At 42.2% G+C, this 17618-nt stretch overlaps 1 protein-coding gene across 1 annotated transcript; it reads right to left on the minus strand.

Annotated features, from left to right (window-relative positions):
• Window positions 1–4795: 4795 nt before the first annotated feature.
• Window positions 4796–12689, minus strand: LOC109478070. The gene is made up of 4 exons (XM_019779530.1): window positions 12365–12689; window positions 10563–10753; window positions 7659–7814; window positions 4796–5048 (listed from the first exon to the last, which is right to left on the minus strand). The coding sequence occupies exons 2-4, from the start codon at window positions 10749–10751 to the stop codon at window positions 5010–5012; spliced, it is 384 nt and encodes a 127-aa protein (XP_019635089.1). The 5' UTR covers window positions 10752–10753; window positions 12365–12689; the 3' UTR covers window positions 4796–5009.
• Window positions 12690–17618: the final 4929 nt, after the last annotated feature.

Genomic DNA, 17618 nt, shown 5'->3' on the forward strand with positions numbered 1-17618 from the left:
GCTCCATTAAGTTTTACTTTCCATCGAACTTTTTTTGCGAACTCAGAGGTTGGTCCATGTACCACCCACGTAAGACATTAGCCGTGCTCGCACAGAAATGGAACTCTTGCCAGGAAGTTAATAAGAGTGAAGGTTGTAGCGTGTTCTGATGACTGAACTCGTACACATGTCACGTTACCGGCCGCGAGTGGCGCCGCGGGGCTATTACAGGACGGTTCTGTCTTCTGAAGTCTCTCAGTTTTTTTTTAGTGCCTTGAGACACGGATTTCAATCAAGTCAATTTTCATTCAGGGGAGACCGTAGACGGCTGTATGTGAGTTTGGAATATAAAGCGCACAACCAGAAAGTTCCACACTAGTTTTGTAGCTACTGTAGGTACGTATAATATAAAGTGACTGGTCTGGGCGCCACACCACACTTATGTAACCGACGTGTGTTCTTTAACATGATCAATGTGTGGTGCTTTCCGTCCAACGTCTTGCTCGAGCTTACTTCCCTCCCGAACTGATAGGAAGACGGGATTACCATACACTACACCACGGCACACTAGATCATTGTGAAATACCTTTCTTTAGCCTTTCTAATACCTTTGGCATGCATAACATAACATACTGACACTGTACATGTATCATTTAGTTGTGAATAGGAATTAGATCACAGGAGAATGTAGTTTTGAATAGCAAATCTAAAACCACTGTCAGCATGACGCAAAAGCTGCGTCATAGTTGGATTGGACCAGATAAGAGGAGAAAGTAGTTTTGAAAAGCTAGTCTATAATCATTGTAAGAATGACGCAAAAAGCTACATCATAGTTGGGTGGAATTACTTTTTTGAATAGTCAGTCTGGAACTCCTGTAGACATGACCAAAGTGCATGTCTTGGGTATTTCTTCAATGGCCATTCTAAACCATTGTATAAATGACGCAAGACACGAGTCAAATGATACTAAATGTACCCTTCAAAACCTTTTCTTTTTATACTGTGACTTATGGGTTGAATGCTTCATTGAAACCACACCTTTTGCAGCCTACATACAATTTTAAAGTTTGGTAGAATGCATTCCGTACGTCTTAACACGTTAATAATTCATAAAAACTGTGTGGCGTATAATTGTATACCTGTGTATGTAAACGGTCCCCCTTAAATAAAAACAGGCAGAAAGGGCCCCTTGTTGGTCTTTTTCGTGTCCTCTCTAATGCCATAAGTAAGTTGTTGGGATCCAGAACTGAACGGGTTATCTGTAGTGCTAGGGACAGGTGACAATGTCTTTCTAACGGGTCGCATTCTTCTGTAACAAGGTCATACATATGCTCCCCAAATCTTGTTTTTTCCTCGTACTTTTCACATATTTGTAAAGATATTTTCTTATCCAACTATGGTGTTTAAGAGTATCATTAAAAATCTATTAACACTTTATGTGTTGTGTAGCGTATAGCAGCGAGTCAAACACACATCACCACTTATAGATTGCATAAACCAAGGAGCTCTCACAAGGGCTTGAAACTCCCTTACATAAACATAAACGTCCTAAAATCATTGAATTAGCTAGTTTGTACGTACCTAGTCATAGTTAAATATATCAGACATAAAGCAACAATACAAAGATCTTACCTGTCCTGTTCTGTATTGCTCTGGTCGTCACCAAGTTGGCGGTGTCTGTCCCGACGCGTCTGTTCTGTCCTTGGCGGCCGAAGTAAGGGTGGAACGCCCGAGTTATATGGACCCAGCCCGCCCGCGCTTTACGGAACTCTCTCGCGGTTTCCCTGGAGACCAGAACGTCACGCGGTCTGTCTGGCAGCTGATTGGTCAGTTGTACTCTCGCGAGATGAATTGTGAAAGATCATCGCTTGACAGCCCCCCTCATGTTCTTGTACCCGGTGTCAAGCCAAATACATGATCCTGCCAAATACATGACTCCGACACTACTTGAGGGTTTCCAACGTACCTATGACAAGGGGTGGGAGGGGTTTAGTCGTGATGTGGGAGACTAAACCTAACCTAACCCTAGCCCTGAACAATGATCCCAACTCTAACCCTAAGCCTAACCCTAACTCTAATACCAACCCTAACCTGAACCCTAGCCTGACCTCTCACGTATGTGGCAGCTCAAGGATTTGGCTCAACACCGGAATTGGGTGCCGCAAATGCCTTTTCATTCATAAATTGTTCTGCACAGTTTCGCATTGACAAAGCAGTAAAACTATCCAGACATGCCCCATTACGCAAGTAGGCCGTACTTGCTGCAATATCTTGCACATGAATTGCCTCCTCGCAAGAAAAATTGTTAGTGCGGGAAAGTCCGTTCAACGACACTTGAACAAGGCAGTTGCACAGAAAGCCTATTTAAATCGCACCTCCTAGCGAAACTCTGACTAACCTGCATCTAGTACGGTAGTATGAGCCACTGATACTGTGACTGTGATTGCGTTATAATTTTTAGAGCTACGTCTCACTTCAAAATCATTTAAGGAACTCTTTTGCATGAGCTTTCAAGGTCAAGTTCCTTTGATATATCATTCAACACACTGACTGAAGGTATTTCCTCTGGAGATAGAGGTGGGTTACACCGATTTGGGACATTTGCATGACAGAATGCGCATGTCTTACCATTTACTGTTATTGTTGTGCAGCTGACGTAACACAGGGACATATGTGGGGTCGTGTGGCGTAGCGGCAGAGTGCTCGACTCAGAATCAAGAGGTCCCGGGTTCGAGTCCTGACGTGCCACCGATCTTGTGCCCTTGGGAAAGGCACTTTCCTCACTTCGCTCAGGTGAAAATGAGTACTGTATTGTCCCCTGTGTTGGTGGCGGCATTAATATAACTTGGAAAAACTTGAGTGTGCCGTCACCACGTCTTGTGATTAGATGTTAGAATATGTATATGTAAAAAAGGACATCACAACATTTAGACAACGAGCGATCGCCATGACAACAGGGCCAGTGAGTGGTAGGGAAAAACCGGCGAGAGTTGGCAGATTTGCCTACCAATAATCTGCATATGTCTTCAAATAATTTGCATGTATATGATGTAAACAAAAGCAGCGTTCGATAATGAAGCTATATTATATGTTTGCATGAAATTCCACCGTGGCTTGTCAAAATACAAACTCAAGAATGATAATAATGCTAACCTTTTCCTCAAGTCACAGAGGGGGTGGGTACTAATTCAGGACCAGTAACATACTATGCAGTTAGCTATAGTGTCGAATCGTATACGGCTGTGTATCGTGCATGTATAGTGTCATCAGGGTGTCAAATCGGATTCACGGTAGTGTTTCCGCTATCTTTTAGCATAATACTGACTAGTTTAGGGCTATATCTATTGGTATGTCTTCTTTGTTTGTTTGTGAAGGCTGTATATGTCGTAAATTGTGAGTAAGATACAGAAACATCTAAGAAAAGGACGATTTTACCCACCTCTTGACACTTTGTCGTCCGACTCCCATGTTCTGAGGCAAAGGTCAAAGGTTACCTTGCCCATCTCGTACTCATGGTACTAACCTCGTCCCCAGGGCATCCGGTCATTATAAGGAAACCATGTTTTCAGCACCAAGGACAGGGCCAACATTAGTGTTAATAGGATGTAGACGTAGGTTAGAAAGGCTCCAAACGCCACAGTACTAGTAGTTTAAGGTATCAGCGTTGTGGAGGTATAGAATGTGTTTGATTGAAAAGATCCATCATTTTGTGGAATAAAACACACACACACACACACACACACACACACACATATGCCTTGTATTTATGCACTTATGTGTCAGTGGTAGCCGCTACCAGCCTTGTTGCTGCCTGGTTGCCACTTCTTATGCACTGTTGCATTTAAATAAACAAACAAACAAACAAACACACATACAGTTTCCCCCCTGCAACCCTGCTATTATTCTCTTCAACTTCAAGCATCGCCATCGGATAGTTCGTTGTACAGAAAGTTCCCGAGTGACTCTACTCAGCAGCGCTACCTTTCGGAGTTTCTTTGAACTTCAGGGTATCTTCCCTTAGTTCTACAGTAAATCAGTTGGCAAATCACACTAAGAACACAGACGTCTTTACGTTTAATAAGTTTAATAAGTCACAATACTCTTTATTCAACAAAGATATATCTTTATCCTTTTCCACATTCAGTATCATGGTAACTTAGCATGTTTGAAAGTCGATGAAAAAAAGAAATTCATCTAACAAGTTCAATATGGATTCTTGGGTTTCCGCTGTATTAAAATGGAATAAATGGACGATTCACTAATTGGAGGGGGTTTAAACAGTTTGTCAATTGTTTTTTTTATTCCAACATGTAATCACCAGACGTGGTGAGGGCACACTCAAGTTTTTTCAAGTTATATTAATGCCGCCACCAACACAGGGGACAAATACATGACAGGACGATACTCATGTTCACCTGAGCGAAGTGAGGAAAGTCGTGTAAAGTGCCTTTCCCAAGGGCACAAGATCGGTGGCATGTCAGGACTCGAACCCGGGACCTCTAGGTTTCAATGTGGTCGCATTGGTTTGTATGGGAATACAACGAGGTAGGTCTCAAAACGAACAGTAAACAACTACAAAGAATTAGACATAAATATTTAGATGTGAACGTTGTGTGGTTCATAGAAGTTCTGGTTTTCATTTTCTGGTGTGTCACCATTCCTTTTATCATAAAGGCGACTACATTCGAGAAGAAATAGAAGAAGTTGCTATGGCATTGTCCTAAAATGGATCTTGTGTATTTTATAGCTTTCAGTCCTCACCGTCCAACACTTTGTTCAACGGAAGCAAAATGCAGAACTCCATAATATCCCGACATCGTGTAACCCTTTATCGCTACATATAAATATCAAACAACGATAAATATTCTTATACAACTTTGTTAGAGACTATTATAGACAATTGGGACAAAGTTAATAGCATAGAATCGCCTCGAACTTCGCTGATGACTTAGTAGAGATCATCCACGACGCATGCGTATTCTGGAGTCAGTAAAGGCTTCGGTGGCGCTGGGCATGATGGGATAGCCACGTCACCAGCGGACCCTGTTCTCGGCCTTGCTGGGATCTCCCTGCAGAAAAGTAGATCGATAAACAATACAAGATTTACTGATACTGACTATGTGTTTCAAGGAAACACCTTAGACCTAAGGGACTATGGCATTTGTAGGTGGTCTGGAAATGGTTTCCTTGACCGGAGGTTTACCTCCAAATGTACTTACGCGGGGTCTCTCTGGAGAGAAATAAAACACAGGAAAAGGAGACGATTTACAGACTGTGCGTTTTAAAATGGCACGTTCGGGGCTCCCATATCTGCAAGCATCCCTGGCAGTCCATCCTTTATCACAGGTTTGCTTGAAGATGTATTTACCCAGGGTCTCTCTGGAGAGAACGAAACAACTGCAGGAACAAAGGTTTAACAGCTGTGCGTTTTAAAATGCACCTTTGGGAGTTAGTACACCTCCTGGCATCCCTGACATTCCCTGAGCAATAGTTTGCCTCAAACTGTACTAATCAGACGACGTCTTTATTGGTTTTCCAACCGCAAACATACACATGCAGGGAAGGACACAAGTCTCCCTGAATTGGGTAGTTTGTTACAATAAACACATAATACAGTACAATCGATAAGCAATAAACAGTAGTAAAATACAGCATAAAGATAACAAAATTGGATGCAGATACAGCATGGGGTAGTTTATGAAACAGACTTCTTGTACAGTTTTATCGCACAATGAACAAATGACCTTTTCAACCGCTTAGTCCTGGCTTTTGGCACAGTGAAGGCACTGTCGTTCCGCAAACATCTACCTACGTTTATATTGGGTCTCCCTGAAGAAGACGGAAAGATTCGAAGGCAGAGCCAGGACACACGTACTTGATGTACAGACTAAGCTAACTATTCATAGGAATCTAAACCTATAACACAGGTTTTGTGTGTATGATGTACAGATGTGTTATTCTGTTCAGTGTCCGCGTTGCTGGTCGTTTTAAACTTTTAATAGCATGTATCTTCGGGGACTGAAGTGTTTTCTGGCACCTGTTCAATACTGTTAGAAACCAGCCTGCGGAAATGTCGTGTTAGCAACAGGAATAGTAATCCTAACGCGCACTCTTCCTCTGTTGTGTGAATAAATGGCTTCAATGATTCAAGTCGATCTCTGTATCCTGTACGCAGAATGGCATATATACCTTTTGGTCATTTTGAGTTTCTTTAGAACATTCTCTCTACTATACAAGATAAATTGACTAACAGATAATGATGCAGTACTTATTCATATCACAATATGTTTCATAATATGATATCAAGATTGTATCTTAATAGTGTTCACCTTACAGATTCAACGCGAGTTCTATCTGATTCTATGAAGCGAGATGTCGTAGAATGACTCTAGCCCCATTCTCCTAGTGATTTATTCCACTGCTGTGTCTCCCAGTCTTTGATGTTGTCCAGATACTCAACGATTCATGCCCAAGTAAACGGACCGTGAAGAGGGAGGAAGTGATACTTTGTAGGTGTAAATGGCCCTTTCCCGGGACCATACATTCAACCTGTCGCGGCTCTATTGATGTTTTGTAAAGGCACGGCCACATTCGTCCTGGGCCGTTGTGCGATTTTGATTCCGTAGGATTTACAAGCAAGCTGTGAGGTAACCAATCGACGATACGGGTCTAAGACAGCTAATTTTTGGTAGATATCTGTCTTCAGACTTAAGAATACTTGTGATAGTTTCTAAAGATTTTAATGCAATACTGAAGAATGGTCTAAGAACTTCAAAATAGGCGATATCACAAAATACTTACATTAGACTACATTATGTTGACCGTCACGTTTACATTGAGTTCTACACAACCTTCATTTTTATTCCGTACGATGTTTGGCTATTAGTTCACATCTAACTACAGATATGGGTATTATAAGTTTGCCCGGGGGTCATCAAGGTCATATAGCATCACGAGCGCAAGATCAACTTTTGATGTATGCTTTCCAAGGACACAGGATGCCCTGTTACTTCTGGTCCAGTGGCTCCACCTTCTGGGCCTTCCTCCAATTAGGACTACCTCTTAAGGTTTTTAAGATTTCACGTCTCAGGGAAAGCAATGGAAAAAGGTCATCTCCTTAATGTTAATGTGAGAACAGGTGGTTGGAGTGAACTTAAAGTCCACTTAGAACGAGCGCCTGAATCTGCTTCGGCAATTTTTCTGTTGACGGTAACGCTTTTCAGTCTGAAGAGGCAGTGACCCAGAGATGTATGCTGGGCCTTGGGCATCGCACATAACTCGCACATCTACAGAACGTACTGCGCCTACGCGAAACCCGTAATGTATTATGTACTGCACTTTGGCAGAACGTCTAGTTTAAGGCCGTATTCGGGAAATGGAGGACGACATCCTATCTGTAGTTTTGAATTGTTTGTGTCGGAAAAGATAGCGTCTCCATGCAACGGGAGAAATTCTGGCGCAACGTTGACCAAACATCCGACGAAAAACGTAAAATATTTCGCGGGCGCAGTACGTTCAGTCGATTTTTTGCATGTTATCGCATGTTATCATCAGTAAAAATAAACAATCATACAGAAAACAATAAGTGAAAATAGGCTGTGACACATGGCCTTTCAAAAAATGACGTGTCTATACAGGAAGTGACGCGAGAACTAACAGGAAGTGACGTATGTTCTTACCCTACAGAATCGCCACTTTCCAGTTTTCTGGTTGAAACAGACGTACATCCGGGCGAGTCTGTCCTGTAGCGTCTGTACGTCCACCGGCAGGGCGTCCCTGTCTACACCGTACGGAACCGCCCCTTCCACCGGATCACCTTCCGTCTCGTCTTCGTTCTGTTAGAAAAGTAACAATGATAAAGTTTTTTTTCCGAAACATGTAATCACAAGACGTGGTGACGACAAACTCAAGTTTTTTCAACTTATATTAATGCCGACACCAACACAGGGACAGTACAATACTCATTTACACCTGAGCGAAGTGAGGAAAATGCCTTTCCCAAAGTGTAAAGTGCCTTTCCCAAGGGCACAAGATCGGTGACATGTCAGGACTCGAACCCGGGGCCTCTGGTTCCGAGTCGAGAACGCTGCCGCTGCGCCACACGACCCCACAATAATAAAGTTGACCAGTGACTAGAACACTTTATATTAGCCTAGTATAGTACCCTTGTATGTTCCTTATGTATGTATGTCTAAGTCAAGTAGTGCATCTCTTGTCTCCAATTTTCTATATGCGTTTGTTTATGTGTCTGTCTTGACCTGTACCTAGCCCGTCGTGGCATGAATGTACAATAAAGGTATTTCATTTCAATATTAATGAAAGTTTATTGCAAATACTTGCCCGAGGGCTAATTGCAGTTACAAACAACATAAGAAAGAAAATACAGTGGTATGTGAGACTATATCTACGCCTAGCATTATACTATATTCTACAACATACATGGTATACTAGTTTTACTGGGTTTGACTTCTTCTTTATATGAAGACGAATTTACCCACTTTTTCTATAATATGTGGGTTCTTTGATTTTAATAGTTAATAGTCTGGTTAGTTTATGTCCGCTCCCACAGTCGCTACCGACCAACCATGCAACTGTGGGAGCGAACGTTCTCTAACCAGAATGGTACCCAGGCTATCAAAGCCATCCAATGCAATCTCGGGGTGAAAATCTGTCTGACATTGAAATTATTGCCATTTCTTGGCACATTGTCGTCATCAGTTCATACTTACATCGTTTGAAATAGCCAAGAAACAAGCTACGTGAGGAGTGCCGTTTTTAGGTGCCACCAATAAATATCTATAACCACACAGAATTGAGGCGTTTGGTATTGCTAAAAACATACACATGCTAAGTCCAAAACGACAGTTTTAAGTTATTTGAACTGTACATGCCGTACATAATAAACAATTTCAGTTAATCCTAAATGTGACAAATATGTCATTTTGCCATAGAATAAAACATCTCCTAATAGAAACATACAGATTACATTAAAATGACACCTCAGTATTTTGAGGGCGTCCCTAAACACCGTCTTGTTAGTTCGCCTCCTGTGTCCAGGCAAGCTTAATGGGAGTTTTTGACGTCTTGAATAGGTCACTCCAGATCTCTGAGCTTACCCTTTTGACACGAAAGATCATTTAGCGACCTTCTAGGGTCCCCAAGGAGGGCCAATTTGTCGCAACATTTTTAACAGACTGCGAAGAAGAGCCAACATTCTGTTAAAGTTTTCCCGTAGGATCAGGCAGGATTTTCTGTCTGACAGCACGGCGACTTACATGTCAATAATACATGCCGGATCACGCTCGTGTGCTGAACCAACACCTCGGGAGACATAATTAACACAGAGTAAATGAGTTGGAATTGACGGAAGTTCCTATTTTAGACGTTTCTATAAATCTATAGGGCCCCATTATACAAAAGAGGTTTGACTCCAAAAAACCTTGTCAAGTACATCTAGAAAAAGTACGATAATTTCCTTTTGGCTGCAATGAGGGGAGAAATTACATTAGTACGAAGCAATGCCTTCCGTATCAGAGCTATAACCAAGATATGATCATATTATGTGCTATGTACATATAGCGTAAACCATTTAGATCTGATGAAGATCTATGGGCCGTAATGTTATCAGCATCAAAATGTACGACTTAAAAGGGCGATGAATTTTGAGGACATAAAACGGCAAATATGTTTATCCCAAAGCATCACATTTGGCGCCAAAGGGTATTGTACAAGCGATATCGCAATCTGGCCTGAAACTCACAACGATACTATGGCCTAATATTCTTTCTGGGCGACTAATGGATACCCAAATAAAGTTATGTGAACAAGACTGTTACTTGTAAGCTTAGTTTACCATAATTGTCGTTTCCCTGCCTCTTTTTGTTTCTGCATATAATGTATAAAATCTCCTTAGAGTTTGTTTAATGGGGCGTAATTGTGAGGGGACCTACGGATCAACCAAACACACAAAGTAGTTTAAATATAGTAGGAAACCTTTGGGGGTATCTCTGACAGTTTAATTGCATCAGGTGACCACTAGAGGACTTAGATCGATGGATTAATCATTAACCGTTACCCGGAGGAAAGAGGCTGGTTTCAGGTAAGTCACGATCTGGAAATGATAGATTAATTGCACCCCCTCTAGGAGAATTGATTTCTTCATCAGTGCCCTCGTCCGATGACGTCTGTTAGACGTAGGACATGTCAAAGTTCGTGCAGTGATTGACAATGATTGACACAAGCCTCAGGCTTAATTATAATACCTACGGTTATACAAAATCGATAAATATTGGCAGATGAAGACTTGGCGACTTGAATTTTCTTTACTGATTAGCATTTTGTTTTGCATCTTTAGGCCACGTATTTATGGAATGAGTGGTATGGCTAATTTCATAACTTTAAGTGGCCAAATGAGATTGGGCACTTCTTTTGGGGCTACATATTCCTTCCTTCATGTCCCCTTCCTTCCCTCCCTTCCTCTCTTCCCCCTTCCTTCCTTCCACCTTCAATCCTCTTCTCTTCCCTTTCTTCCTTCCTTCCTCCCTTCCTTCCTTCCCTCCTTCCATCCTTCCTCCCATCCTGACCTGTGAAGTGGTCCCGTCCATGGGCAGCATGACGTCGAAGTCGTCCCCCGCCGCCGGCCTCCTGCCCCGGCCTGCCGCCGCCCTCTTGAACTCGTACCAGGGGAAGATGTGGTTGTGCATCGCGGATTGGGCCAGGCATGTCGTCGTGGCCATCACCAGGAGCACAAGGACCAGCGTCGAGGGCCTCATTGCTGAAACAGAAGAAGTCAAACTGAAATGTTTAGAGCAGAGCTCGAAATACCACCTGCATATGCAGGTTAGTGCAGGTAGAATTGGAGCAGTGTAGGTACATTTTTATATGTCTAATGTACCTAATCTGCATGCACCGGTCTAAGTACTGTTTTTGTATATACACGTACTACGTACTAGGTATTTGTGTATTGTCATTTGCTGCAATGGCTGTTGGCTCGTCTCAGTTTGAATGTAAGTAGTATATTCTTTTAACACTTGCCTCATGGCTTCAGTGGAGGGAGCTATAGAGATACAGCCGCTATCTAAGTTACAGTACCTATAAAAACTCAATTTGCTCATGGTCATGTTTCAGTGAGGTACCGAATGTTAGATACAAATAAAAAAAGACGCCAAGGGAATTACTTCCCACATTCCCAATTGATATCAGAAGCGCCACCTAAGATACAATCGTACAAACTAGCAACATTAGACGGCACGTTACGTTATGCCTTTGGCAGCGGCCCAAATGTAACATTTAAAGGCTTTGTAATTTCCTACAACGTTACGGTCGACTTGAGATCTCTACTATAACATAAATAACAAGGCGGAAAATTAACACATGATGTTGTCGCTATTCATAATCCACCTCACCGGGGCTGATAAATCCCAAAGTACGATCCCTGATTTAAAAAGAGACCATTATCAAAATATGAGAAACCCTTAATTGGACTGCTATCTGCAACGAATGTTCGCCAAAATTTACCGCGAGGCTTGGAACAACAACCTGCACAACAATTTTGTCTCATACCGACATTTTCGTCATAATTTCAGAATTATACCATTTGAGTAGCCCGAAAAGCAAGCTACGTGATGAGTCCCTTTATTTTTTGGTACCACCAATAAATAGCTAGAGACAGCCTATAATATGAAACAAGCAACCGTTTTCCGTCAGCATCATCGCATTTTTGCCTCACAGATTGGTATGTACATAGTGGATTGCTATGGGATATATAGAGGTTATTGAACTTGAAAATTCAGTATGACTGCACTGAAAACGCTTTGGGTGCCTTTACGGTACACGACAGAGCTTAGCTTTCCACCAAAGTGGTTTGTACACACCTTTAGGATGTAACCATAGCTTAAAGCACAAACCTCCGGTAAAAGCTAACAAATGGGCGCGCCCGGAGGGAAACACGTACGGGCGTGTCGAAATAGACAAATCGAAACGCTTGCTTCCATGCCCGGAGTAACATACTTAGTAGCTCGACAAAAACATTTGTCAAGATCTGGAGACGATCCTTGTACAAAATACCTCACACAGCATGCAAATACATGATATCACATTCAGACAAATCTTCAAAGACATTTGCCACAATCGGCACTCTTATGTACGTACAAGGTGGTTAGACATCTTCGATGGTCGCACGATCCTACAAATCCTTTTACGATATTCGGAAAACTGCCAAAAACGACACCCCAATTCCTCAAGACATTATTAAAAAGATACTTAGACATCTTAAATGGTCACGCTACCTTAACCTTTACGGACAGTCGGCAACGGTCACAAACGGCACCCCAACGTACTCTAAGACATTACAAAGCTGTTCTGACATCTTTTAGTAAACACTTACCGTATCCCTAATACTGAGAAGGCGGAGAGAAACGTCCTGTCCTGTCTGACACTCCCGATCACCCGGTCCTCCTCTCACCGACTGACGCTGACTGCTCGCCTGTCAGAGGGTGACTTCCTGGCAGGGAGGTTTTAAACAGATCACCGCCCGGCAGCTCTGCTTGGTTGGCTGTCCCAAAAGATCGCCGTGACGATAACGTGGGAAGGAATGGAGTTTTCCAGGCCGATCTCTGGCGGAGTCTCCTCTGAGATACAGTCACAGAGGACGCGCTCATCGCCCACGATCTACATCCATCACTGAGAGATGCATAGATTTATATGGCCGAGTTTCGGATGTTGCGCAACCTATTAAAGTTTCACATTCGGAAAATCCTGCAAGGGATGAACAGTGCCTTGTATATAATGTTGCATAGGAATCAATCATCCAGCTATCTGGTATTCCTACAAAAGACGTTTATGATTCGGTAATGCGCGATTCCCTGTCTCCCGATTACTTCAATATCTGACTAGATTGCAGGCACAACATAACATAACATTACGTCTACATCAATCTATGACCCAATAGAGCTAGCCAGTAGTGAGCAAGAGGCGTTTAGTCGGCGCTAGTCCGCAGTGTACTATTTGATTAAATGCTTGGAATAAAGTAATAAATGGGACCTACTGGGCGATGTCGATAACATCACCGCAAGTCACACATCTATGCACAGTGACGCTGGAAGGAAAACGATATGTGTGTGTTAAGTTGTACGTATGTGTGAACTTTCACGGGTAGGGGGAGAAGTTAGCCTGGAACATCGATAACTCCGCGGTTCCCGCCAGGCAAAGGAGCGCGTAGGGCCAGGAGCTGCAGATGAGCAACAGGCAGCAATGGGTCATGATAACAAATGGACTAGATATACAAAGTGCCTCCATTAATTAACATACAATGGTCGCTCTGGATTTTGAGAGAGAGCATCTTAGAAACCGGATGTGCACTACTGAGTCAAGAGCACTCACATGGGCTCAACTAATACACCACTTATGACCATATTTCCGGTAGATATAGAATAAATCCAGTTTAATCGTCGTTTTGGGTGACTCTTAAACTTCGATCCACACAGGGCGTCGCTATGGGGATTGTGTCTCTCGAGGGCATAATTCGTGATGTATTTGCCTTCAAACAGGAGCAAATTATCCAGTCGGAGCGGGTCCTAGGGTACCAAGAGAATCATTAGAGCCAACAGCAGAAGTTCTTTAATCCTTTAGTCCTACTTTGTGCTTACCGTTTCGTGGAAAAGGGATTTGAAGACCGGTTGAGTTGTACCCCAAGGGAATCGTTGGGAGGATTTCACAACGGACCGAGGACTCCCGCCGTATTTTGTCATGGCTCTGCGGGTCAAAAAGTCCCCTACTGCCGTGCTTGACTATGCTCCATGGGACCACGGGCTCAAGCGATGTTTGTTATGGGGTTAGATGCCAACACATTTGGGAGAGATCTAGGAGGCCCAAACAAATTAATCTATAAAGAGATTACCAGAAATACCCGACGACAGTTCAGAACCATCAATCATATGAACATATGGATTATGTTTGGTAAAGTCCCTGTTACACATAGCCTAAGATGGCCTCCCGAACACTGCCGAACTCCCCCAACCATGGTTAGGAGTGGGTCAGGAGCAAGGTCTGCTGTGGTACATGTAGGCTGGTGTTCAAAGGGATTTAGTCTCTACCAGGCTTGGGGAGGCGGATGGAAAGAGTAGAAATCGGCCAAATAGAGAGATAAGCATGCCAACATGTCCGTTAAGGGATTTGTTCTTTCAACGGACAAACTCCCTTGGCATGCTTATCTCTCTATTTGGCCGATTTCTACTCTTTCCAGCCGCCTCCCCAAGCCCGGTAGAGGCTAGATGAGATCTGCTACTATTCGGCTGCGTCATACAGCAGTACAGAGACATTATTTTACTTTCATGCATGTATAGAACGGGTCATATGTCTGACATGTGCTTTACAGTGTTGCTTTGATTACAAGCGTGACCTTTGGCGATCGGAAACGGCATCATTAACGTTTCCAGCGCTAATGCGATTTCAAAGAGGACGGGATCCCTCCCGAACCGGGTTCAATAGTTCCGACACCACATGACAAGTTGTAACCGCCAGACCTTTTAATTGCACTTTAGAGACGAAAACGTATGTGGAGAATGGAGATGATACGTACACTTTCCTTGTGACGAAGTGGTTTTCAGTCTTGAACTGTTACAGATTGTACAATTGATGACACATGTTCCAATGGTTATATTTTCCACTGATAAGGCCTAAGAACCTGAACATGGCTGTAGTAAGTTCGGGTTAACATTCTCTATTGTGTTGCAATACAGTTCAGTTACAGTTCAATTATAACTTTGTGCTGGTATTAATGGCTCTCTTTGCAATCAAGTTGATGGCGGAAGAGAGTTGGCAATTATACTAATGATGTTTTGTTTGTTAAGTGTCACTGAGAAACCTCCGGTTCTTAAGAGGGAAGAAAATGGTCTTAAGCATGGCAATTATCAGCTGTTGTATGTGATTGAGTTGGGAATACCGTAGGATCACCGGACCTTGAAAAACGAACATGTTGCGTCGGTGGCGCAACGGTTAGAGCGTTGGACTCGGAGCCAATAAATCCCGGGTCCGATACCCGCCGCTGTGCCCTTGAGAAAGGCACTTTACACGACTTCCCTCCCTGTACGGTGGAGTGACGCCCACCGAGCCTCTTTGGCTAATCATAGGTTGTCTAAACGTTTGTCAAAAACACACTGCGGATTTGGTGCGCCAATGTGCCAACAACTGCACATTTGCGACCGAGAGCCGCATATTTTTAATGAATGAATGAATGAACGAAGACCTTTATTGCACATTTCTGCCACACTTGGCTAAGTACAGGTCACAACAAAACAAGATGAATGGACACGGTTAACAGATACAAAATTAACTAACTAATTATATAAATACGAAGCACACCCTTTTTCGACGCCCCTTTTTTCTACCGCACAGTCTTTCGAAAAAACAAACTGGTCAGAGATTGTCTTCTCGGAGATCACATGCCAAGGTTCTATTTCCCACGGTTACGTATGATGCTCCGAATTGAGGATGACAAGTTGAGAGCCTGACCGCTTTACTGATGGATACCTGATCTATCTCTTCAGACAGCCCATACTATAGTGCGGAGTAAGGGCAGGTGAACAAGTAATTGGGCGCTAGATGAAGGCAAAACTATTCATAACACTAGAAAAAGGTAACTTTTGCAAAGCAAATACATAATGTTTACCTTCGCATATGGTCTGCCCTGTTAATTCTTACTCAAACACATAAATAGTGACACGAGTCTAAATCCCTCCTACTAAAAATTGTAACATTATGAACCCTGTATGTAACCCAACACCAGTTACCATGGTGAGAGACAGTCTGGTTCAGGTCATTGACCAGGTCAGAGGTCAGTGTTTTGATTTAATTTATTGATTTATTTGAGAGGAAGAAACGGTAAACATGAAAAGCACGTAGGTGTAGATAACCATCTACATTAGAGTGAGGATACTCTTTTGAGAGATTGAAGTCAGACCGATTTTTTATAATTTCGGCATAACGCCTTAAATCCCCGAATATGGATTAATTGAAGTGATTAATGAAGAATGGCTTAGAACAGGACGGACAGAAGCACGTACTAAATTTAAACATATTCTCAGAAACCATTTAAGTAACGACTCGGACACAAATAGACCTGTTGGATTCCAATTTCAGCACACCAACCCAATCAAACCTGAGCGAATTGTTACAGGGAAACAAAACGGGTCATATTCATCCAATTCTGGGGGGAAATTGTCCTCAGGGACACGAAGAAACCAATTTACATCTCAGTTGTATCCAGAACCGTGCCTAGCTAGATCTGTGCCTGTGATGTAGGCATTTCGTCGGTCTTACAAGACCATGAAAGTACTCAATCTACACCATGTACTTATTTTTGGTTTTGCGCTTAAAGCTTCTCAGTTCTGATGCGTGTCTCTGTGCCTGATTGGGATAGGATCAGGTACGGTTCTAGAGTCTCCAAGAATAGTACCCAAGAACGTAGATTTGTTCCGAGTATGTCTTGATACAAGGACCATCCTTGCCCTGTTGCAGAGAAAGTATATCTGCACGGAAAAAAGTTTATGACCAACAACACATACGTCTTGTGTGATTTATTAACTCACCAAGCGCCATCTACTCCAACATAATACACAAATCAACCATTTAATTTGATGAATTGAAAAAAAAGTCTCTAGCATAGGCCTTGACAGATAACTGTTCCAAATTTTTTCTTTTACACTTTTTTAATCACATTTTCAGTATTCTATTCTGTCTTAAAGCATTATATTTACATTGCCTTATGCACACACTTTTCTGTACAGCTGAATTCTACCTATAGTTATACAATTGTAGGCTTACTGAACATTGTCGTTGCACAAATTGAGTCTTAATTCACACAACTTACCAGCGTCTTGCACTGAAACATTTCTAATCGGATAAGAAAACTGCAGTTTCTTTCTGACAAACAGAATCACTATACTGGAATATGTGCACACTTTTCTTGTGTGTCATTCTTTCTTTCTAAAAGCATTCTTCTTAATATTCTACACTTACTGTTGACTTGTTTCTTGGCTACCATAACGACATAACACTTATTTGTAGTATTTACATTTTGGAAGACCAGATATACAGTTGGCATAATGTTTTTGGACTCTTGTACCACATATTACTGTTTGCTCTGAAATCCAAATGCAAAAGGCATCCGCGGTCGAGTGATTTCATCTTAAGTTAGTTACACATTTTGCCTTTTATAGTATACCAAAAGGTTCAATGTTCATGTACATCTGCTTATTCCTGTGAATCTCATACTACCAGAGGAGCTAATTTAAAATGATCCCAATGGTCATATCTGTGACAGTTTTCACCCTATGTAAATGATTCTTGGATAGCAACATTAAGTCTTTTGTTACAAGAAAATGGACAATGCAGAAAAGATTACCTAGTTACCTACATGTATGTGACCATTGAGTTACATGTACAATGTATCACCACATATCACACATACTCTTACTAATCAGAATGGACAAATCCAGCACAGAAAAAAGATGATGTTGACATTTTTTCCCTTAACAAGGATTGAAGGAAAGCACATATTTTCCAAATGGAAAGATATTGAATGTGCAATAACTGATAGAAACTCATTTAAGGTGAATCGTGCAATATGGGCCATCCCGTAT

Source organism: Branchiostoma belcheri, unplaced genomic scaffold (assembly GCF_001625305.1).
Source record: "Branchiostoma belcheri isolate BF01 breed outbred unplaced genomic scaffold, Haploidv18h27 scaffold42, whole genome shotgun sequence".
In the NCBI taxonomy this organism is placed as follows: Eukaryota; Metazoa; Chordata; class Leptocardii; order Amphioxiformes; family Branchiostomatidae; genus Branchiostoma; species Branchiostoma belcheri.